Source organism: Lepisosteus oculatus, chromosome 1 (genome assembly GCF_040954835.1).
Source record: "Lepisosteus oculatus isolate fLepOcu1 chromosome 1, fLepOcu1.hap2, whole genome shotgun sequence".
NCBI classification, from domain to species: domain Eukaryota; kingdom Metazoa; phylum Chordata; class Actinopteri; order Semionotiformes; family Lepisosteidae; genus Lepisosteus; species Lepisosteus oculatus.
In genome coordinates, this window is record NC_090696.1 from 22,031,177 (window position 1) to 22,056,531 (window position 25,355).

At 45.3% G+C, this 25,355-nt stretch overlaps 1 protein-coding gene across 3 annotated transcripts; it reads right to left on the reverse strand.

Moving 5' to 3' along the window:
- Positions 1-1,660: 1,660 nt before the first annotated feature.
- On the reverse strand, positions 1,661-24,601 carry dcst1 (DC-STAMP domain containing 1). 3 transcript variants are annotated; one of them, XM_006629463.3, is made up of 16 exons: positions 24,490-24,601; positions 23,233-23,358; positions 22,434-22,508; positions 21,538-21,666; positions 21,215-21,354; positions 20,298-20,469; positions 17,645-17,788; positions 16,739-16,860; positions 15,600-15,757; positions 15,048-15,147; positions 13,580-13,675; positions 13,156-13,282; positions 12,711-12,827; positions 11,702-11,844; positions 4,339-4,458; positions 1,661-3,247 (listed from the first exon to the last, which is right to left on the reverse strand). In XM_006629463.3, the coding sequence occupies exons 1-16, from the start codon at positions 24,539-24,541 to the stop codon at positions 3,011-3,013; spliced, it is 2,058 nt and encodes a 685-aa protein (XP_006629526.3). In that variant the 5' UTR covers positions 24,542-24,601; the 3' UTR covers positions 1,661-3,010. The 3 variants fall into 3 exon arrangements, with proteins under 3 accessions (XP_006629526.3, XP_015199898.2, XP_069043769.1); XM_015344412.2 differs by having other exon boundaries at positions 21,215-21,378; XM_069187668.1 differs by lacking the exon at positions 1,661-3,247 and adding an exon at positions 5,165-5,227 and having other exon boundaries at positions 4,389-4,458; positions 21,215-21,378.
- Positions 24,602-25,355: the final 754 nt, after the last annotated feature.

A 25,355-nucleotide genomic window follows, 5' to 3' on the forward strand; every position in this document is an offset into this window, starting at 1 on the left:
CTTTAATGTCTCCTGCAAGTCGCAGGCGATCTGGCTCTTCGTCAGTTCCAGGGGATGGGTAGCAGTCACATTTCTCTGTCAGTTTCAGAACTACCAGACAACCCTAGTGCATTCTCCAAATGTCTACTGGAGCTCCACAGCTGCACCTGATGAGTGAAACGAAGGCATCTGTGTATCAGTGACAAGCTGCTAGACCTTGGGGCTGGAGCTCCAGTGCAGTGAGTCATTCAAGAGTCACAGTAATCATCTGCACTGCACAGTACAGTCAAGACACCCACTGTAGGACCCTGAGCCAGATGATTACAACAGTGTTACACAGGAACATATAATCTGATCATGTTTATATATATTATATAGCTAATAGATATACATATAAATATGGAGATAGATGTACAATTTATATACAATAGATAATCCTATATCGCTGGCACGCTCAGGCAGTGAGGGGATGTCATAGACCAGAGAGATGCATTGCTCCAGGCTTTTCTGGTTACTACTGCTTGCTGGTCAGATTAACACCGCGGAAGCGGACCATCCTCTGCCTCACTCAGCAGAGCTCACACAGGAAGAAGCCTTCCAGAAAGTTTGGTGCCAGCAGTTGGTGCCATACGTTCCCCACTGGGCGTTTGGCAGGAAGACACCCTGGGGCCGGAGTGCCTAAGCCCTGAGCTGTTAGATCGGTGTGTACAGGAGGAACCGGACGCTTCCCCTGCAGCCCCAGGGCCTCGCCCTCCCTGGGGGGCCTGAAGCAGAGAGTGGAGGAGGGAGTGACAGGACGTTCTTCAGGATGTGGAGTAGCTCAGGCCTGTAGTCAGGTCCTCCTTTTAACTTACTGTAGGCTTAACCCCCGTGGAAATAGTTAAGGCCACTAAAGTTCAGTTCTCCTTATAAAGGTGTCCTGGAGTCTGTTTTGGCAACCTTACGCTATAATATGTTACTTCTGTAGTTCCCATGCACAATTGTGACAATTTCAATAAGTAAAGTCAAATTTGCCACTGTGAAATCTGACTTTTAAAAGTCAGATAAGCCTGTGTAATTAACGCTGCCTTTTCCAGACAGACGTTTCATCAGATTTGCATGGAACATGCTTGTACTTAAAGCACCAGTCTGCAGTAAGGAAGCAGCCCTTCTTACTCATTGTTACAAAAAGGACTCAAGGATTCAATACAATTGAAGGGAACTAAAACAAACACCATACAAAACACAACACACAAATACTCGTATCACTTCCATGCACACACACCACACAAATATTCATACAACTGCACATACCTCTCCTCACTACATACAGTGTGGTGAAAATGTATACACCCCCTTAAGACTTTCTGGTTTAATATATTTATATTTGACCTTCACCTAGTCCTCACTATGTTGTGATAGTAAATAAAACTTATTTGAAAAATAATACACAAAAAACAAATGTCTTCATCTTCAATCATAAAATCTGGATGTATTTGTGTACTACACCAGTGCCACACAAAACACTACAGAAATACTTACATCACTCTCACAAAACCCTAATTCTACACAAGCATTGCTACTGCACAGGCACACACCACACTGATAGTACACTCTATTACTAACGGTAGTCTCAGACTACAGCCCTGTGGACAACACATTGTACGAGATCCAATCTGTGTTAGAAGACAGGACACAGCAGTGGAGTCCAACATGTCTTTAATATATATAAATCTTTGAAGTCTCAAGGAAATCCTGTCTGTGTTCCTGACTCTCTGCTAGTGCTTGTGTATCACAAATCCTTGTGTTTTCTTTTTGCGTGTTTCTGTCCTTTCTGTTTCTCTGTGTGTGTTCCAGTTCTGAGTGTACGGTACGTTCCTCTGGGTGTGTTTAAAACATCTGTCCCAGTGTGCATTTGTCAGTCAGGCTGACTCCTGTTGGTGTGTGTGCTAATGCTAGTCGCTGTGTGTGATCACGTTTGGCTCTCTCTGTCATGTGTTACTGCAAGGGTCTGCTACACTTTGACCTGGAGATCAAATACATCGAATACCGGGGTTGCTGGTATTAGAAATTCCAAATTGTCAAGGATTAAATAAAAGGAAATTGGGCCCATTGAGTCGCTTATTGATTTAATTAATTACATTGTTCCTGGACAGCCCCTGTCCTTTAAGTAGTATTGCAGTAGTTGCACAAACCTTGATTACGCTAATCGTGGATTGCCACGATTGTAACATTGTAATCTAATCTTAATTTAGCTATGCAAATCCAGGATTTGTGTGTGGTATGCAAAACCAGTCCAAACGGTCTGTACTTAAGGGCTAAATCACTGTTTTACTGGGAGCCCCAGGCCTTTTAACTGTAAAGAAATATCATGGTCCTTATCTAGCTGGGGCACTGAACTCTTGAGTACATAGGTCTATTTAAAATGTTGACAGGTGAAAACCTTTGGAAGTGACCCCGTTCAGCCTTAATTAGGTCAATTAAACACCATCACTGGATAATCCCCATGGGTTATTATCTGGTCATTTTAAACAGACCTAGAATATCTGCACTGTATTCCTCAAGGATCATGACAACAATGACAGTGCCAATGAGGCCTTTGTTTATTCTGGGTATCTGGTGTCTATCACTGTCACTCTCTCCAGAGGTGCATGTCATTGTGCGTGTGTACAGTATGTCACGTTGTCTATGTGTGTATGAGTATCTGGTGTCTGTGTCATGTGACTCTCTCCAGAGGTGTGTGCCATTATGTGTGTGTAGTGTATGTCACTTTGTCTATGTGTGTATGAGTATCTGGTGTCTGTGTCATGTGACTCTCTCCAGAGGTGTGTGCCATTATGTGTGTGTAGTGTATGTCACTTTGTCTATGTGTGTATGAGTATCTGGTGTCTGTGTCATGTGACTCTCTCCAGAGGTGTGTGCCAGTGGGTGTGTATACAGTTTGTCTATGTGTATATGAGTATGTACTCTGTGTCACTGTTACTGACTCTGAAGGTGTGCTGGGACAGGAGTGTAGGTCAGTGTGTGAGTATGTCGCTGTGTTTATGTCTGTCTACTCTGCATATCTGGTCTCTGCGTCACTGTTGCTCTCTCCGGACGTGTGCTGGGACAGGGCTGTGCAGGCAAAACAGAACTGCCCCAGGTCCCTCCAGCACTGGAGGCAGTAGACAGCACCGCAGCTCTGGAGAGGACACACCACACCTCCCTCTCTCTGCGGCTCCCCACACACACAGCACCCCCTGCGCTGACACCCCAGCCTGCCGCACAGAGAGGACAGCACCGCGCTCACCTGGAGAGAGAGGGGAGATGGAGGAAACAAGGGAAAGAAATGACACAATTGTTACTATTACTGCTCCATACTCGCACACGCTGATACACTGCAGCTCTGTCCCAGAACCCCCCACCTCCCTGACATGTTCAATCACTGTCAGTCCAAACTGCTTGCCCAGTTTGCTGAGGGACTGGTCATAGTTCTACAGTGACCCACTTCTGTTCAGTAGAAGTAAAGTAGGGTCCTCATCTCTGGACCTCAGGGACCACAGTCCAGCTGGTAAGACGTTTTAACCAGAGTGGTAGACATTAAGATGAACAGTCCAGCAGATTTCCTAGCTCTCTATGCAGCCTCAGTTGTTAAAGACTTGGGGAATAAAAAGCAGGAAAATAATCCAGAATCTTGAATCCAGAGTTTTGACATCACTGGCCTGACTGATCATCCAGAGAGAAAGAACTGGGAACTGCTTGTGACTCCTTAGAGACAGAATTAGTGGTTCCTAAAATGATCCTTCCAAAAGATAGAGAGAACTGTGAGTTTCCTGACTGGCAGCCCCTCAACAGCCACAGTGGGGTTTTGGGGACTCCTGTACTCATCAGTGCTTTCTAGATGTTAAATAAACTCATTACCCATTCAGACATTTGTGTTTTTCCAGGAGGAATCTGATTGATCTGAGAACCCTGCAGTGCTTAGGATCTCCAGAACAAGACTAGGCACCACTGCTTCAGCACAGCACACTGCTAATAGGGCTTCCCAAACACTCCCCTTTATCTTCTGTTTTTTGATCAATCAACACTTTGATTTAACTAAGAATTTGCTTTTTTTATCTTCAAGTATGAAACACGTGTTGATTTCAAGTTGCCTATACAATTTTAAGAGTAATCTGACACTTTATAGAGAGCTGTAAACAGTTCAAAACCGGGAAGACTTTTAATCCACATAAGGCTTCACGTACACTCAGGTAGACTAGAAACTGGAGCCCCGAGGGACCAGGATTGCCAGGATCTGTTCTGCAGTGAAAATCCAGGGAAAAGGGATTCATGTGTCTAGCTGGAATGAGCGCTGTGGCCCCTGCTCTGGCCTGCACCCAGGAAGGATAGGGCACTCACCCTGCCCGCGGCTTGGCCGGCCCTCGCCTGTCTGATCAGCCTCTGGCGCTGCGTTTGCACGTAGGACATCCGCCTGCGCAGCTGCTCGTTGTACAGGAAGAGCACGCGCTGCTTCTCCCGCTGCAGTCGGAGAGAGACAGACACGAGAGACACTTCCTCACCCTTTCAACCAGCTATGCAAAGGCAGACGTTAATAAATAATCCTCACACTTATACAGTATAGTGCCTTTCTGGACACTCCACTCAAAGTGCTTTACAGGTAATGGGGATCCCTTCCATCACCACCAATGATCAGCCCTACCTGGATGCTGATTATATCATTATTATTATTATTATAAATAATAATAATTCCTTACTCTTATATAGCATTTTTCTGGACACTTCACTCCAAGCAATTTACAGGTAATGGGGATTCCCCTCCACCACCACCAACGTGCAGCCCCACCTGGGGGATGTGACAGCAGCCATAACGCGCCAGAATCCTCACCACACATCAGTTCTCAGTAGGGAGGAGAACAGAGTGATGAAGCCAATTAACAGATGAGGATTATTAGGAGGCCATGGTTGGTAAAGGCCAATGGGAAATTGGGCCAGGACATTGGGGATACACCCCTACTCTTTTCGAGAAACACCCTGGGATTTTTAATGACCACAGAGAGTCAGGACCTCAGTTTAACGTCTCATCTGAAGGACAACACATTTTTTACAGTATAGCGTCCCCATCACTACACTGGGGCATTAGGATCCACACAGATGGCAGGGTGAGCGCCCCCTGCTGTCCCCACTAACACTGCTTCCAGCAGCAACCTTACATCCGGGTACTGACCAGGCTCATACCTCCTGAGCTTCAGTGGGCTGCCAGTTGTGAGTTGCAGGGTGATATAGCTGCCTGCAAGTTTTAAAAATATGCTCAGCAGGTGTTGGAAATAACCCACATTTCAGACAAGACACTGAATCATGACATAAATGAATGCAAGGCATTAATTCTCAGGGACAGCTTTACTTCAATGTTCCTTCAAGCATTCTGACAACCCCGTGGGCACATGGGGGTTACAAACTTTAGCACAATACAACATCTCTAATGTGATTAGAATAATCGGACCTTGCTCAGCTGTGCTGGGTTGGGCAATGTGGGGGGAAAATGTCTTCTTATGGGATTAATAGGTGTTAGATTTGTGCTGCGCAGCGAAGAACTCTTTGGGGCTGGATGAGGGCTGATCCCCAGAAAGCAATCCGAACACTATACTAAAAAAAACCAGGAAGAATTCCAGCTAGTTAGTTTTGCAGATGATGCAACAATAGAGGGAGTGGTAGAAACACAGGCCAGGGAATTGCGGGGGGATTTGGAGAAGCTCACGGAGGGGGCCGCTGCTTGGCCAACGAAATCTGACGTTGAGGAGTGTGAGCACTCCCCACTGGGAGTGGGAACGCACACTCCACACGTTGCAGGGGTGACCGGAAGCTGTAGGAAGTGGGTGTTTGTGTAGCGTCTTCTATATCCTTATCAAGACAATGTGGGGAAGCAATAAAAGTGCAAATGGAATTCTTGGGTACAGAGCAAAAAGCGCTGAGTTCAAAGAAGATCTGAGAGCGGGAATTATTTTTGTCGCTCTTAGGGGATTGTTTTCAGTTTAAAACAATGACTAAGAGGAAAACAGATCAAGCATAAACAAATGTGGGTGTCTGGAATAGGTTTCCCAGCCAAAATGTTGAAGCCTAAACTCTGGGCTCCTTCATGAAGCAGCTGGACAGGCTCAATGGTCTGCTCTTCTTGTCACTTTTCCTATTTTGTTCTAATGCGACCCATAATCCGGGGAGGGTAGGGGGGTGACATCACTTTCTATGAAGAGCTCAATGCCAGATGAGCTCTGCTCTCTTCTCCTACATCAAACTCCTCCTCAGAGTACTCAGGGACTTTTTGGCAGAAGCTTGTAATCTGGGCCACAGCACTTGCGTGATGCAGTTGCTGCATGTCGTTCTGCTTCCACTGGGATTGGGTCCTGGCCATTAATGGGCATCTCTGGTTTAAGGGCCACACACAGTTAATCCTTAAAAACAGGAGGATTATACTCCACAAAAAAGACAGGATCCTGATTGTGGAAGAATTCAACACTACCCAGGTTCCAAGAGGGTGATGTCACCTTTCGTGCCAGGGTTAGTGCCAGATGAGACTCGTTACAGATGCAGCAAACGTGTTAAAGTTGAACTATGCCTCTGGGGCAGACGGTTCTGTTCCAAACTGGTGGCTGCAGCCAGAACAAAGTGGCTACAGCCACCGTAGACATTGCCACCTGAAATGTCTAACTCCAACCCATGCTTGTTAGACTCGGCCCATCAGCCAACTGTGAAATCAAAACCAAGCACATGGTGGCAGACTGCCATGAAAAAAGACGCCAGCAAACACTGAGTGAATGACCTTGTACAGTGCCTTGCGAAAGTATTCGGCCCCCTTGAACTTTTCAACCTTTTGCCACATTTCAGGCTTCAAACATAAAGATATAATTTTTTTATTTTATGTGAAGAATCACCAACAAGTGGGACACAATTGTGAAGTGGAACGAAATCTATTGGATTTTTGAAACTTTTTTAACTAATAAAAAAATGAAAAGTGGGGCGTGCAAAATTATTCGGCCCCCTTGCGTTAATACTTTGTAGAGCCACCTTTTGCTGCGATTACAGCTGCAAGTCGCTTGGGGTATGTCTCTATCAGTTTTGCACATCGAGAGACTGAAATTCTTGCCCATTCTTCCTTGCAAAACAGCTCGAGCTCAGTGAGGTTGGATGGAGAGCGTTTGTTAACAGCAGTTTTCAGCTCTTTCCACAGATTCTCGATTGGATTCAGGTCTGGACTTTGACTTGGCCATTCAAACACCTGGATACGTTTATTTGTGAACCATTCCTTTGTAGATTTTGCTGTATGTTTGGGATCATTGTCTTGTTGGAAGATAAATCTCCGTCCCAGTTTCAGGTCTTTTGCAGACTCCAACAGGTTTTCATCCAGAATGGTCCTGTATTTGGCTGCATCCATCTTCCCCTCAATTTTAACCATCTTCCCTGTCCCTGCTGAAGAAAAGCAGGCCCAAACCATGATGCTGCCACCACCATGTTTGACAGTGGGGATGGTGTGTTGAGGGTGATGAGCTGTGTTGCTTTTACGCCAAACATATCGTTTTGCATTGTGGCCAAAAAGTTTGATTTTGGTTTCATCTGACCAGAGCACCTTCTTCCACATGTTTGGGGTGTCTCCCAGGTGGCTTGTGGCAAACTTTAGACGAGACTTTTTATGGATATCTTTGAGAAATGGCTTTCTTCTTGCCACTCTTCCATAAAGGCCAGATTTGTGCAGTGTAAGACTGATTGTTGTCCTATGGACAGACTCTCCCACCTCAGCTGTAGTTCTCTGCAGTTCATCCAGAGTGATCATGGGCCTCTTGGCTGCATCTCTGATCAGTCTTCTCCTTGTCTGAGCTGAAAGTTTAGAGGGACGGCCAGGTCTTGGTAGATTTGCAGTGGTCTGATACTCCTTCCATTTCAAGATGATCGCTTGCACAGTGCTCCTTGGGATGTTTGAAGCTTGGGAAATCTTTTTGTATCCAAATCCGGGTTTAAACTTCTCCACAACAGTATTACGGACCTGCCTGGTGTGTTCCTTGGTCTTCATGATGCTCTCTGCGCTTTCAACAGAACCTTGAGACTATCACAGAGCAGGTGCATTTATACAGAGACTTGATTACACACAGGTGGATTCTATTTATCACCATCAGTCATTTAGGACAACATTGGATCATTCAGAGATCCTCGCTGAACTTCTGGAGTGAGTTTGCTGCACTGAAAGTAAAGGGGCCGAATAATTTTGCACGCCCCACTTTTCATTTTTTTATTAGTTAAAAAAGTTTCAAAAATCCAATAGATTTCGTTCCACTTCACAATTGTGTCCCACTTGTTGGTGATTCTTCACATAAAATAAAAAATGTATATCTTTATGTTTGAAGCCTGAAATGTGGCAAAAGGTTGAAAAGTTCAAGGGGGCCGAATACTTTCGCAAGGCACTGTATTTCCAGATTACATACAAAAGCACCTTCTTACTCTCAGCTAAATTATTAAGGACAAAATATTTATGAAACCGTCGAGGTTCATCAGCCCATCTACAGTAGATCACTTGGTTTTTAGTAACTAATTGATCATAGAAACTCATCTAGCCATTTCCTAAAAGAACATAAGGTATTAGTTGCAAGGGTAGCTTGTTCTATACCCTTTGCATGAAAATGTCCCTCCTGTTCTGTTTCAGATGTATTTTCCAATACTTTTCAGCTTCCATTGAGTGCACTGAGTTGATATTGTCAATGCATTTAAGGTAACTGAATTACTGGTTCACAAATCCCTTGGAATCTTGCAGCCCTGCAGATGATCCCTGGTTTCAATTCTAATTACTCTTGTTTTGCAGCCTTGCCTGGAAACTCAGTGAGGTTTTCTGATCTATAATTACATGGTTAAAGTCAAACCCTCCTTTGAAAATGTCTTCCTCCTTTATACATACATTTCTCATTTCATTATATTGACCTGCATTTGTAATTCAGTTAAAAAATATTCTGAAAGAGATCCCTGTAGGTTACATTGCTACAGTATAGCGGAAAGTTTTTTTTAAAGCATAATGCTTCATCTCCATCTTTTCCACGTTTCCTGCACCTTTGGAATGCACAGCCATCATCACTGTGTGTAATAACACGTACTGTACAATACCACAGCTGTGGTGACTGCGGTTGTCTCTGCTACAGAACAACTACGACTATTGCAGATATCAATTCTACTGTACCTGTCCTAGATCCTACAGCTACTATTTCTGTATTACAACTGTAATAGTAAGATTAGCACTAATAGTATTACTACTGTACCTCTATTCCTGCATGGCTATGACTGCTACTACAAAATACTTCCTACTCCTAGTAGCGAAGAAGACGCCCATCACCATCATCTTCTGTGCTTACTGAGTTGCGGTGAAGGAGTCACACATTTACAGTATGTGGAAGGGAAAGGGCAGGAAAATAGACTGTAGTTGATAGCGGCACGTGCTTCTCTTGCTCAGCAGGCAGAACAGGACCAGGGTGTGCAGTTTCCCACTCTTCAGTATTGGAGTAGGCAGTCCAAAGAGAAATATCTCAGCTTCTCGCCACCGCCTAGCTTATACACTAGCTCAAGTACTTAACGAAACCATATGAAATTACTGCAAAAATTAGAAAAAACGTCTTTATTTCAGTCTCATAAATTCACATTTTTCCCTGTTTCACAATTTCCTGCTCCCCCTTCAGAACCACCAGTATGGAGGCTCATTCAAAATGACTGAACACTCATAAGAGTCATACTGTATATACAGTACCTACATGTATAAGCCTTACTTTCAGCTCACACCTATATAATACAATATTATCTCAATACAGAGTATATCTCAAAACTTACAATCACATAGTAGAGGTTCTACTTGCTTTAGTAGGTGTAATACCGATGACGTTCAAGCAGGTACTGTAGCTGCGTCAGCATGCGTAGGCTGCTAAGGAACAAGTAAAGGTTTATTCCAGGCTGACAAGAGAAGAAAAGAAAACGTTTCAGCTGTGGAGCCTTCATCAGCCAGAAAAAACATTTACTTGTTCCTTTCTAAAACTGATGACACCTTACTTCATGATTAGTACTTGAGATGGTCTATTATACTGCGACTGTAATGTAATTTTGTTCGACATTTATAAATGAAGAATGTTGTGACTATATGATTTCAGTAATAAGTTGTCACTACATTCTGGAACTTTCCTATGTGATCCTGTGTTCCCTTTAGTACTGATCTGTTTAGTCTATACTATGTTAGCAAGATTTGTACTAACTTACTCCTGAACTTAAGTATCTTCCAGAAGGCAGTAGCTGTTACTTTGGGTCTGTTGCAAATGAGAACAATTTTAGTACAGTACAGCACTGGGGACTATTTTCACCGGACAAGTTAGTTGCACTTGGTATTTATCTACTGTACAAGTTCTGTATGGAGCTGTGTGTGTTCTGTATACACTAACCACAGGATCATTCCCAGTTAGTTGCAATTGACCCTCTGAGTTTCCCCACTGAGTGGGGAAAGAAACTTGTTTTGCTGTAGAGCCAGTAACCAAATGAGCTTCTCTGCTGTCTATAGAGAGCGGCTTTCAAGACGTTTAGGTAGAGCTAAGTTTTTGTTTGATTTTCTCACACAGTAAATACAAAGCATTGTAAGGCTGCTCTTAGAGACTGCTGCTACAGTACACTGCCACGGTGTGTGCCACAACAGGGCTTCCTTCTTCATCCATCATTTACTTTACTAAAAGTATTTTTATCCTGCAATCACAATACTAAACCCCAGTGTAAAAATATTATTGGGTACCTCAAACTAAATACTTAATATCTTTATACTTTTCTGCCATGGGATGTCTTAATAGGGGGTATATTATTTGATTTTCTGGACAGAGACGCCCAGGCAGAGCTCAGTGAACAGTCAAGGTTGAGCACCTTGAGCCTAAGATATGTACTTGAAACCCAGTCACCCAGTTTACAGACCTCCATTGCCACACCATTTAGCAGACTAAATTGTGAAATTAGGTAGTATGGGAGATAGTGTGCATTCCACACACAGTGGGCGAGAAGCTCCAGGCTGGACAGGGAGAGATAACCAGCTGACAGTAGGCCGCAGGCCCCAGAAAGGGCATGTACACTGGACAGGGGTTTTATTCCTGACTTGCCAAGGTCATCTGCTTCCAGGCCTTACTGGAGATGGAGCTGGACACTGACAGCTTGGAATATGGGAGTGACTGGGAAACTAGCAGCGGGTCTGGTGACTTATTGGTTTTATTGGTCAACTAAAACCCATCATTAGTTCTGTTAAAATGATACAATGCTATCTATATAGATAGAATATATATCTCTAATATTAGAGATATATATTCTATCTCTAATATTCTAAATCCTATGTGAAATATAGCTTGTTTGCTTTATGTTGACCTATCTGTGATTATTAATTGTTATTATTTTGCAAATTAACGATTTTATCGTGTTTAATCTAATGGAACCTACTTTTCATTTTCCCTCTTGGCAACTATAATATATTAGACTTTCTAATATTAATTTATAGAATTTACACTGAGTAAAAAGAACGTCAGGGGTTAATCTAAAAGCTGTAAGATTCTGATAAATAGCAATTGACAGCAATAGAGCTTCTTTTGAGTTTCTGTTTGAGGTCATGGGTCAGTATGTTATGGAGGTTTTTCCTGTCTTATTGTTGCAGTAGGTGGTTTAATGTGACATCACGGTGACCAGCAGCTGGTGTCTGGCACGCTAGGGAGTGCACAACACTGACCTTGGGGAAGAAGAAGGCAGCGATGACTCTCCGTAGCCGGTTACTGTAAATCTGCACCCAGCACAGCAGCACCATCAGCAGGAGGGGCAGGGTACTCCACAGGTACGCTGATTGGCTCAGGGCGCGAGGCTGGGGCAGACAGTCTACAAGCGAAGAGCACAGGTAGACCAAGTCATCTTTATTCCTATGGCTATTAACCTGCTCAGTGTACACAAGTAATCGTTATATATTTCTTTTCATAATGTATGTACTTTATTTACAGAATGTGTTTTGTCTATTTCACACACTGACACCTCAATTTTTCATTTTCAGGGATAGTGGGGATAAGTTAAAGCTTCAGACTTGTTTTTTATTTGAAATATTCATAGATTTGTTAGAAAATTGATCCATGTTGTGTCAAATGCGTTATGCATGTCTCTATCTGGCTCCAAAGCGAATTTCCCAACTGGGACAATAAACTACAAATAATACAAATTTCCTTCAAATTTCCTACATTTACTAAATTTACTACAAATTTCCTTCATTTGTAATTGTCAGTTATCAAAAGCAAAGCAGAAAGCCTCTGTCTTCTCTCTCATTTAAGACAAGTCATGCATCATGACTTTAATCACACCCTTGGAATTGTTTGTAGCTCCTACAGTATTTTAGATCTCACTCATAACATCTCACCATCATCTTGATATTCTTAGCTGTGTAAGACCTGAAAGTCTGAAATCAATGGAATGAAAGGAGTAGTTACTGTAAGTGACCTATTAGCTCAATGAAAAGACTGGGTGTTGCGTTGGAATAGCAACAAGCACAGGGGTCTCTGGCACAGCAATGATCAGCGAAGAGAAGACCGTGTGAGTGGGGTTGATTAATCGACCTTTGATTGCAGAACATTGAGATTGTTATCGCCCAAGTCTGAGCTTCAACATAACAACACCATGCTCATGAAACCAAGTGGAAAGGTAGGACACTCCCCAACACTGCTGCAATAGCACTCAGTCTAGTGAGTCAGGGCACATACGCGTGTTGCTGGTCCTCATGTCCATGCTGGAGGAGATGTTGAAGGCCCCGATGGTTTTCCGCAGCAGAGTGGCCATCATGGACTGGCCCCCTATGGTGATCTCAATGTGGTGGGAACCTGACGAGACATCACAAGCATGACGAGGAGAAGGGAGAAAGGGAGGCTCATCTTCACACAGGGATCCAAGAGAATGCCCGACACAAACTGCCCAGCCTTGGAACGAGCCACCTTGCATCACTAATTCTGACACTCAGCGTGGAGAGTGACAGTATGGACACACTGGTTAAGGTGTGGTCTGTCCAGTCTAGGTGTGACAGTGATGAAACACTCATGATCTAGAACTAACTGCATGGACTCACAGGTGAAGGCATGCTCAGCGAGAAAGTGACAGAGATGACTCACTGACGAAGGATGGCTCAGTCCAAGAGGGACGGTGTGGACTCACTGGTGAAGGAGTATTGAGTGTAGGAGTGGGAGCGGATGATGGTAAATATCCGGTAGAGGAGCCAGTCGACGGCCAGCAAGGTTCCTATGAAGAGGCACAGAGGGATGACCTGCAGGAGGCCAAGCACCTACAGATGAGAACAGCCAAGATAAGCATGCACATAAGCATAGAGGAAAGAGGACGAAAAAGGGCAGCAGCCGGACTTAATGACACAAAAAGAAACTAAATATGAACAGTCTGTAATAAAAAGAGAGATCCAGCTAATTTTAAAAATGTGAAGGATGCATGTGGCCAGTGATGCTGCATGTGAGAGTCTCTGGCGCCCTCTGCTGTCCACTAGGAAGAGCTGGGTGATGTGTGAGAGAGAGCTGAACCCCTGCAGCAGCCATCTGATCGCAGCAGAAAGGAAAGAGAATGGACGTACGAGAATCCGGAGCTCACTGGAGTGCGCGCAGGGGCTCCAGGGGAAGATGAAGTCAGGCTTCTCTGCCTTCTTCAGTGGCAGCAGGTGTCGTTTTCCCTGGAGCAACAGAGACTGCTCTTCAGCGCTCAGTGCTGCTTGATACTGAGCACCGAGAGAGCCGCAGCTGCAGCAGACTTTCCTTAGCAAATAAACCAGTACAGTGAAGTAACACACAGTTAAACAGAGAGAGGTTTCCTAAAGGAAAGTTGAGGGGTGGAAAACCTTCCCTGTATTAATGCACTTGATAAGAGATAAGATCTTTATTAGCCATATACAATTTCTTGGATTAGGAATTTGTCTTTTCACATACCCCAACTTGCTCTCCTTGAGACACACAGACAGGGAGAGAAGCTGGGGGTCAGAGCACAGGGTCAGCCATTTATACAGTACATTTATTCTTCTGCCGGTCACAGGATTCGAACCTGCAACCATCCAGCTACAGGAGCAAATGCTTAGCCACAGAACCACTGCACCCACCAATTCTGACTGTTTCTTCCAATTCTGGGGTGCAGGGAAGCTGGAGTCCATCCCAGCAAGCGACCCTGGACGGGACGCCAGTCCATCACAGAGCCCACAAAGACACAGATACACACACACTCGTACCAGGGTCAGTTTTCCCAGAAGCCAATTATCCTCCCGGCATGTCTTTGGACTGTGGGAGGCAACTGAAGCACATACTCCACACAGACAGCACCCCAGGTCTGGAATTGAACCCCAGTACTGTGAGGCAGCAGTGCTAACTGCTGCACTGCTGTGCTGCCCAGATCTACACTTATAAAACTCATAATAACAAAAATAAGTACATTCCAAGAGGTCTTTTTTAATACAGTTTCAGCCATAAAATGGAAAAAGCAGTTTCAGAAGACACCCAACATCAGTAGCATCATGCAGACTCTTTCTGTACCAAACAGACTTAACACCCGGTTAAATGGTTAAGAGTTGTGCACATCCAACTCTTAACCATTTAACTAATAATGACCTATTTCTCCTTTCATGTGAATATTTATAAGCAGTTGGGCAGCAATACTAACTACTGCACCATGCTGTTCTGTTAAGATTAACAATCAAATGAAATGAGCAACTAAATAAAAACTGATTAGCACAGCTGTAGAAAATGTAGACTTTGCCTAACTTACAGTTGAGCTAGTAATTAGTGTTGTATATGACATGATATGCAGTATCTTTGGATAAGAAGTTGCCTGCTATGTATTAGATCTTAAAGAGATGCTAATTAAAATGAAAATACCATCTGGCCCTAAAGAACTGGCTTTGCCTTGTTTTGTCACTCTTTGACATACTTCAGATTTATTCCTGATTTGCGTCTGTCTACTAGTCCTACTAGTTACCACCTGACTGATTCAGTGAGGAACAGTTGTGCCCCAGAGCTCCAGTAAATCCTGTGTCATAGCAACTGTAACTCATGTCATACCAGTTGCCTTCTGCGAGCGTCAATCTGCCGGAAGTAGGTGGTGACGTAGACGTTGTCAAAGCGAACGTCTCGGAGGTAGTTCCTGGTGTATCCATACGCCCTTCACCAAGCCAGGGAGAGACAGAAAGAAGAAGAGAGAGGGTGGACAAGTCATGGCCCTATACATTAGACAATATGAACATAGGAGAACAAGACGTCCTTATTGATCACTTGATTGATAGTAGTTAATTTACCACAGAGTTTCATTGCATTGTTTCAAGAAGGATCACAGAGATTTATCTTCAGCAACATAACTGGGAAGCTTGTTCCAGACCCTGACCACACATTGTAATTCCTGTTTTCCATATTTTATTCACCTGCTTGTAATATACGGTTCTCTATTTAGATTAAGTGGAGTATTTCCTCAGTGTTGCAGTGCCTCTCAACTCTGGTCCTCACCGCCCACTTTCTAATCAGAGAAGAGTCTCTCAGGGAGAGACTATTGATCTGCGTAGTCAGGACCATTTGACAGGGCCATTTAACACAACAGGTTTCAGGCAGCATGAGACTTACGAGAGGAGGATGAAGACAAAGGTGCAGGACAGTAGCAGTTGGATGAAGTCCACCAGCTGCTCCATCTCAAGCTTCTTCTCCAGGAAGGTCTGTCGGAGCTCCTCTCTGATCTGGGCCTGGGAGAAAGCTGTCCCTAGCAAAGTCTGCTGCTCGGTCTTCTGCAGAGAGAGAAACGGCAAGAGAGAGGGAGACCCATTACAGCAGCCTGTGATCTCATATGGGACATTGTCACTCTTTGTCCAGCCTGTGTGGTCACACCACAGAGTTAAGCAGCTGACTCCAGCCCACCTCTGATCATTCATACACTGGGGGAAAAGATAATGGGGGACCTGAACAGTGTGGAGAGAGCACAGGATAGCAAACATAAGAGCCCGCACATGAGAGGAGACCATTCTGCCCAGCTATCACATTTGGATTTCAGTGATATCTCTCTATCACTATGAAATCCACAGAATTACACTGTAAATCAGTGCCTCTCATTGCTCTGTCCTGCAGAGCCACAGGAACTTCTGGTTTTACATATCCTTTATCTGAACTCTCAGTGAATGAATTGACCTTAATTGTTACCATGAGGCATTTAAGGTCTTTATAGAGCCTTAAGTGCTCTCCAGGATGAGGAGTGAGGAACACTATTCTGTTCAGAAAAGTGGAGCTAACCTTAGTCAGAAAGAAGCACATCAACACATTACACTGCTTATGTTCTTTTCTTCAAGTTCATGTTGTAGTTCTCTTGCTTCTAATGCACATTCAATTTATTTTGTCCCTCCACAGTGGCAGCGGACCCCCATAGATACACAGTTAGAGACAGAATTCATTGTATCTGCTTCTGAGATTAATTTATCATGTGGAAATCAATTGGTTGGTTGGTCATCCCTCTTCTTAATTTAGTGATCATCTTCACAAGCGGTGGTTACAATGTTCTGCTCACATCCACATCTACATATTACCATGTGCAAGCACTGGACACTGTTCGGTGAGGTGGCAGCCTGGGAGCACACCCTGGATTAGGTGCTTGAGAGTTTCCCCAAGAGGGGATTACACATATTGTAAACATCTGGGTTACAACAGGAGAACACCCGGTGGTGTTTGGTTTCAGACTGATGGGTAATCCTAGGGCAAGGGAGGACAGACAGGCCTACCCTGAAGACTACAGTGGTGCTGAAGCCATCTCCCAGGCTCTCGATGGAGGCGTTCAGCTTGTCGTACGTCTGCCCGAAGTTACCCTCCACTGGGATCCTCTCTCTGCACCAGGGGGTCATGACTGTAGACACACCACGATCACAGTAAGTTTCTGTGCAGTGTTTTCACCAAGGCAGCCCACTGGGTCCAGAGCAGTTACACTCATTCAGACAAACCAGGCAGTCTGTTCTACTAGAATTTGTAAGCACTTACTTTTGATAGGTCAGCCTGAAAAAAAACATTTTTGACCAACCCAGCCCACTTGTACATCCCACTCTTCAGCCTTATCCAATGCAATGTCAAGCCATGCTTCCTTTCACACTGTGAGCACAGAAATCACAGCATAGTAAAGGCACTGGAGGGAGACCTAACGTTCTCATTGGCAGCACTGCAAGCCAACGGGCATCTGGTCAACCACAGGGAGGTGCTGTTGCTTGGAAAAATTCGATTTTCCAAATTATGACGATAAACATCAAAACCTAACCCAACACTCAACTCTGCCAGAGCTCACCCAATGTTGTGTTGCCATATTTAAGAAATGTTGCTCCCTGTGAGCTAAGCTTACTATACCTCAGACTGGAACTGCTGATGGCTGCACTACAAGGATAAACCTGTGCTTCGAAGGATTGGCTTTGCTGGCTGAGCTACCTATAAATGCTCTTTGGCAGTTGCCTTATAGCTGACACCTTCTAGAGCTATTGAGCAACCCTGTGTGCATTATAACAGGAAAATCCATTCCAGGCCAGCTGAAGATAACACAAAATGTAGGTGTGGGTCAGATGGAGACCATATTAAAGATCACAGGCCACCCAGCAAGGCTGAAGTAAACTGCACCCCAGCGAACAGAGAACCAGCAGCAGGGTTACCTCTCATGATGTCACACAGGAAGCTGAAGGTCATAGGCAGACACAGCAGGTGGTTGAGCAGCGGGACAGCGATGGTGCGCATACACTCCTCCCACTTCCCGTGGAACCAGAGCCGACAGCGAGAGATCCCCTCCTCCACCACAGCTGACAGAGAGAGAAGCTGCTATTTAATTCATAATTAGAGAAATCAATTGCTCTAGTGCTTTTAAACCCAAAGGATCCTAGAGCATTTTATATGTCAGAAATCTATACCTGGCGTCCTGTGCCATCTCCTGGCCTATGGTTGCCCTGGGAAAAAGAAGCATTTTGACGAGGGCTCATGGTTTCCCATGGCTTACCGCTGTAAATCAGTTTTCACCAATTATTCTATTACTCAATTCCCTCAAATTCCAGAAGTGCTTCTACAGCTGTGCTTTGTCATTCATCTTCTCCCTCCAGCAGTACTGCCCTTCCTTAAGTCCACACTCTCTTCTGTCCAGTTTCTGCAGGCTTCTTCATCAGCGCCTTGTCTCTTGGCAGTCTGTTCTGCCCTGGAATTCTGGACCTCTCCTCAGCGGCCCTTATTTCAGCTCTCTTCTGGGGGAGCCGCCTTCGTCCAGAGCCACGCTCTTCTCCTAGAGTGGCTCCTTCCTAATACACAGCTGAAGCAGCCTGCTCTATCCACGGCGTCTACACCGCCGATGCAGCCTGTGCTGTTTCTCTAGTCCTTGTCCAGCAGCGCTGCTTGTCTAATCTTTGTCCTGAACTCCAATCTGGTGTCCTGAACTTCAGCTCTGCAGTGCCAGCATTCACCTGACAGGTGCCTAGTCTTACTCTTCATCCTGCACACTGCTCTTGTCCCATTCTTCGCCCTACACTTGTTCCTTCTCTCTTTTCTCTTTCTTCTTTTCTGTGCCAACATCCAGGGTAGAAGCAGAACCTTCCTTGTTTTGGGATTTCATTCCCCCATCTGGGAGCTCTGTCTGGAGGCTTCCGGGAGTAGAGAAAGGACCTGGAGACGGGACTAAGTCAAGGATGGATCCTCAGCAGATGTCTCTGTCTGGAAGTCCATCACGCACCAGGGAGTCTGGTTTCATCCTATCCTGCCCAGGCCCCGACAGCACATGCCTGGCCTGGTATCAGGAGGAGACCACCTGGTGCTCTCTGACCAGACTGCCAGACTGGAGTCTCCTGACCAGTCTGTTGCAATATGGCCGAACCCTTCTGTGCTGGGCAGCCTACTAGACGTGGCAAAGCTGGGGGAGAGGGTGGCTCATTCGTATCCTGCACTTTTCTTTTCTGTGCTTCAGTCCGCCAGTCCGCCTTCACACCCCGGGTGAGTCTGGCGGGCTGTCCACCAGGTCCGCATGGCCTCTCTCTCTGGGACCACGGTGGGGCCCCAGGAGGGTTTGCTCCTAAGGTGAAGAGATTGAACAGATCCTGGAGACTGTTCTCCCACTCCCCGACCAGCGGACTATGGTGACAGCTCGCTCAGGGCTGGTGTTGGGCTAAGCCAGCCTCGGTTGCCTGAGGTGCAATAGGCTGGTTTACTCCCGGACTGCTGGGCCTGTATTTTCTTATTTTCCCTTGCTATATTTCCTTCAGTTTCCCTCAATTGCTCCAGAGTACTTGATCCCCTTACAGTCGGGTCTTGTCAGGCTGCTCCGGAACCCCCCTTCTCTTGCGCTTGGATTCAGACCAATCTCACCCGTGGCTGTGCCTGGTGTGCAGCCATGGCATAACAAGGAAATGTTCCAATTGATTTACCACTGAACTGCAGCCTCAGCCAGTGGTAAATCAGTTATTTATTTGCCAACAGTCCTGCTAAACAACTGATCATGGGGAGGAGTGAGAAACTGCTTTACCAGTTGAATTAAGGGGAAAGCCAGACTGTACAACCTACAGTACAATTTATCGAGGACACCAGGGTGGACACCCTTACTCTTACAAACAGAGCCCTTTAATGACCAACTAGTCAGTGTCTCAGTCATATTATTAATCTAAAGGATGGCACCTCCTGAAGCACAGTGGCCCTGGTCACCATACTGGGCCTGGTTTTTGGAATATTCAGGTCCAGACATGTCCACCATCTGGCTCTCTAATACCCCTTACATCCACATCCTGTTTTTTCTTGGAGGTCTCCCAGTGCTGTCCCTAGCCCAGCTGTGATGGGCTTCCGACATCTGCTGTGTTCACACTAGAGGATGGTGACACTGCCATATACATTGGAAACACTCGTGAATATCAGAAATAGAGAGACACCCTTCTCCACTACAATGAAACAGAGAAAGAGAGACAGAGACTGTTATTCACTCAGTGGAGCAGGGTGAGAAGAGCTGCAGGCAGGGTCCAGCCCTGTTCACAGTCTATAGTCTTATCAACCCTTTAAGACACAGCAGTAAAACATGCAATTAGTCTCTCCTGCTCAACTGTTAGTAACACATCTCGATCTCGGGATCCACTCCAGCTGCTTTGTGAATGATGCCATGGTTTGTACTGACCCATCGCCTCCGCTTGCCAGGGGTACAGACACAGCCTTCTCAAGCAGACCAACTAACAGAGGTGTCTACATGCTCACTGGCTTTGTGCACCAGCAATATTTGTTGCTGAACTCTCTCGCACTCTCCCTCTCCTTGTTGTTTCCTCCTACTTCAAGCCTGGGTCCTGTACTCACAGTCACAGCGCAGCATGGTCTTGGCAGCAAACATGTCCTGGGTGCTGTGGCCCCTGAGAGTGGGCTCCCGGGGCAGAGCACTGTACCCATACTCCCCCAGCACCTGCTCCCTCACTTCCTGGAACCTCCTTCGCACCGCCTGGGCTTCCTGCTCAAACTTGTCCTTTTGCCCCTGAGGTCAGGAGAGAGAGGACACACCACGATAACACAAGGCACAACAAACACAACAATCGCCAGCTAAACTGAAACAAACCTCTCACTGTCTCTACCTTGTTTTATAGCCAGCAGCTATATCACCCTCACAACTGGCAACCCACAGAAGCTCAGCAGGTGTGAGCCTGGCCAGTAGCTGGATGGGAGACCTCATGGGAAAAAGTAAATTTGCTGCTGGATGAGGTTTTAGTGAGGACAGTAGGGTGCACTCACTCTGTGGTCAATGTGGGTCCTAATACTACAATATAGTGACGTGGACACTATACTGTTTAAAAAGTGCCATCCTTCAGATGAAATGGAAAATCGAGGTCCAGACTCTCTGTGGTCATTAAAAATTCCAGGACATTTCTTGAGTATGGGTGTTTGGCCTGGCCAAATTTCCCCCTGGCCTTTACCATTCACTGCTTCCTAATAATCCCCATCTATGAGTTGGCTTCATTACTCTATTCTCCTCTCCACTGCTAGCTGATGTGTGGTGAGAGGCCTGGCGCATCATCAAGGTGGGGCTGCACACCGGTGGTGGAGGAAGGGAGTTCCCATTAACTGCAAAGAGCTTTGAGTGGAGTGTCCAGAAGAGTACCATCTAAGCATAAGTAATTGTTTTTATTGTATTGCTCTGTCTCTCTCCTTGGTCTTACTGTACCCCTGTCTGCATTCTCACTGTCAGTCCACTCTCAAACACTCAGTGGGCTTCTTCCACTCACTGCAATGTCCTGCACCACCTTCTTGAAGGGCTCCATCAGCACCCTCCACATCACCCTGCTGTGGTTCATCTGCAGCTCCATGTTGCATCCCAGAGAGAGGGCGATGTCCTGCACATTGTGATGGATGTTGGAGATGGGTCCTGTCCAACAGCACAAAACAACACCTGCAGTTAAAAGAAAACCTTCACAACATAAGATGATGTATTTAGGTTAACAAAATAAGAGGCACTACTTTAGTTAAAGGGTTATAGATGTCTGGAAATGAGAAACCAAAATAAAAGCTTATCGTACTGTATATATGTATTATGAAAGTATTTGTTTACCATGGAAGAGACCTGCCAGGAGGAATACCATCAAGTAGGACCGCCCCCGAGACCCAAGTGTGCTGGGAACAATCAGCAGGAAGGAGCAGCGGACATAGGATGACAGCGCACAGCCCAGACTACACAGACCTGCAGACAGAGTAGTGATCTCAACCCAAAGCACACGGACCTGAGACAGAACACAGATTACAGCACAGAGCACACAGACCCACCATCGGAATACAGATCACAGCACAGAGCACACAGACCTACAGACAGAATGCAGATTACAGCACAGAGCACACAGACCTACAGACAGAACACAGATTACAGCACAGAGCACACAGACCTACAGACAGAACACAGATTACAGCACAGAGCACACAGACCTACAGACAGAACACAGATTACAGCACAGAGCACACAGACCCACCATCGGAATACAGATCACAGCACAGAGCACACAGACCTACAGACAGAATGCAGATTACAGCACAGAGCACACAGACCTACAGACAGAACACAGATTACAGCACAGAGCACACAGACCCACCATCGGAATAGAGATCACAGCACAGAGCACACAGACCTACAGACAGAATGCAGATTACAGCACAGAGCACACAGACCTACAGACAGAACACAGATTACAGCACAGAGCACACAGACCTACAGACAGAATACAGATTACAGGGTAGACTGCACACATCTACAGCAGATCATTGATAAAAACACAGCAGACCGCACAGGCATAATTGTAACTCATGGGACACAGATTCAGTGACAGAAGAGCATGATATCTCACAGTAGACAGAGAGGGAAATAGAGCACAGGTGACAGAAAGGAAACAGAAAAAAGGCACAAAACACTGCTCTACGTGCATTTTTTCATTTCAATAAAAAAACAGGTCAACTCACCAATCAAAGTGCAGAAAACAGGGATTCTGTGCTCTTCATGTATGGAGATTTTGTGAAGGAGACCAAAGTACAACACTGAAACATGCAGAGACATTAATAAAATCCTAAGAGAGACAGAGAAGCAATAATGCTGTCCTAAGAAGCAGACAGAGTGAATCTCTGCCTGTCACTCTGAGTGATCCCAGTAATGGATGTGGAACAGAAAGGTCTGAGAGAGACAGAGGATGCTGTTTTTCTGTCACAGAAACCATAATCTAAAAAACCTCTTTTTATCTGAGGACTACACAGGAGCAGTGTTTGCATTTCTAACTATATCTCAAGTCTGGGAAACATAAAGTATCAAAACAACTCTGTTCCTCATTAAAAGGTATGAATCTTCAGTACTATATTACTCTGCTGTGATTTCCTCATTGTTTTGATTGATTTGACTGACCTGTCCTGGCCAACATTGCTGGAAAGGCCTTAACAGTGCAAAACACACAAATGATTAGCTTGAACAAAGAATCAATTAAACAGACTGGTACTGTGCAATCACCATGAAGTCGGGTGAAACTCCTGATCCACCAGCAGCCTGGCACTCTGTCGAGTACAGGTGAACTCCAGCTCTTTGATTGGCTGGAGGACTGAGCTACCAGGGGAGGCGTGTGCCACTGCTTTCTCTCGTTGGCCAGCCAATCAGAGAGCTCCAAGGAGAGAGCACTTCCTCTGCTCACCTAGTTCAAGGCGTGGCAGCTGGAGGCGGGTACCGTGTGTATACTTCGGGCATGACAGCATGTGACTGTGCCGGGATCTCTCTCACCTGCACCGCAGATGGCGCCGAAGCACGATCCCAGGAAAAGCTTGGCGACGCGAAACTCTTGGGGGCCGCTGAAGAGGACTGGGGTAGCGAAGGCTGGGAGAACTCGCTCACACACTTTCTGCACAGCTGGGGGAGAACAGGGGGCGTGTCAGGCACAGAGGGAATATTACTGCACAGGAGCCCCCAGCAGTGCGGCCGCGTGAAGGGTCTGCCACCACTTTTTAAAAAATATTTTAACCACTGGAGGGAATGTAAACAAACTGAAGTGGATTATCATAAAGCTCCAAAAATCCGACATACTAAATAAGTGCCCAAGTAAATTAAGCTGAATACTCATTGCATTTTCGGTCTGGCAGAGACACAATATGCGATCACGCCTCTTTAAAAGGCCGGTTAAAAACATAGATCAGCCTGCCGTTTAAAGTATGAATTCTGAAGTATCAATGTTCATATATGTCAAGTTTCATATCAGCCAAGGTAACGTAAGCACAGAAATACCACTGGATGTAAGATTTCCAGTCAAATTAAATCTGACTAGAATCATTCTATTGACTTATAGTATACATCTTAATCAATAACCCGTTTTATTTATAGTCCCTTGACGTTTCAAACACACGTAGTCCTATATTTATGTACGCTTTTAAATTAATTGCACGTACTGTATTTGGGAGGTCCTTAAAATGTACTGTATGTTGCACTTTTTGCACTTCCGTGTGTGGTTAAACTACCCCGACGGTGGTTGTGTTTGGTTTGCACTGTGTTGGTGATGCGCAAAACGTTCAATCAGCTTATTCATAATCTTTTTCCTATCCTCATTGCCACAGTACGTTTCCAAAGCTGCGCCCGGCTGTGCAGCTTCCGAACAGATTTCTGCGGGTAGATCGCAGTACTGTCCCTAGAGGAATGGTGTCGGGGCAAGTATGCAGTATGCAAAACTGCGGAAATTGCGGTAATTAAAACATGACCTCTCTCATCCAATGTATCACTGGCTTCGAGGTCAAATTGCAATTGAATGATCGCAGTCACTTGTTTTCAGTGAGAGATTCTCGCCAGAAACTATAACCTGCTTCAGCAGTGAGGGGTTACATTAGTAAATACATCTGTCCTCTGCAGAGTGGGGTCGTGACTAACATTCCATGAATGTGCATTGATAACCGCGAGTCTTACTTCATTTATTTTTAATATGAATATAGAATACAGTTAGCTTGTTCCTCACCGATTAATTTATTAGAATTAACCTAATTTTATTTAACTCACTCGTGTGCGGCGTTTTCTTTTTCTTTCTGACCGTCTCTTGTTGAGTGTCCATGTCTGAGGCAGCATGTCGCCTGTACTGTATGTCCAAACGCGAAGCGACCGTCCACTTTCAGTCCTGCTCTGAACATTCTGTCACCGGACATTCTACCGCCTTGTGACGACACGTGGGCATTCTGACATCACAGCTCAAGAAATGTCATGTCGTCGCGCAATAGCCCAGTGGAACACTCAGCGCAAAGGAAAAAAATACAGTGGCCCCAGCGAGGAACTAAATTTAAGCGTGACCTCCTCAGCTCTGCGCGTACCAAGGACGTACTGTACTTACGCCAATGTGAATGCATATTACACTAAGGTAACATGAACAATCCATCAGGAAACAAGAGGGTCTTTACAGTTCTGTAAAAAAACATGCCCAATATATAGTGATCAGAAAAAGTGTCCTGCATTTATATTTACATGTGTTTGTTTAAAGGTAGGTGGCATGGTGGTGCAGTAATTAGCATCATTGCTACACTGCTGGGACCCCAAGTTGAATTCCAGACCTTGGGTTCTATCTGCTGTCTTTGGTTCTATAGGATCTTCATGTTCTTCACTGGGAACAGTATGCTTTCTGATTCCAGCAAGTGTAGTGGACTACAGTCCCTGCAAATGTGAACTTACTCATGGGTGATGGCCACAGCGCTACCACAATTCACTCATGACCCCCTCTCCTAGCCAGTGCTGGACTCCACTATGAAAACAGACTGGGTCCCCATCATGGCTGGATTCTACACTGTCTAGATTCAAAGGGCTTGTGCATCATTGTGCCCTGTTGTACAGAATACAACCCTAATAATTAGTGCATCACCCATATGTGGATTTTGACA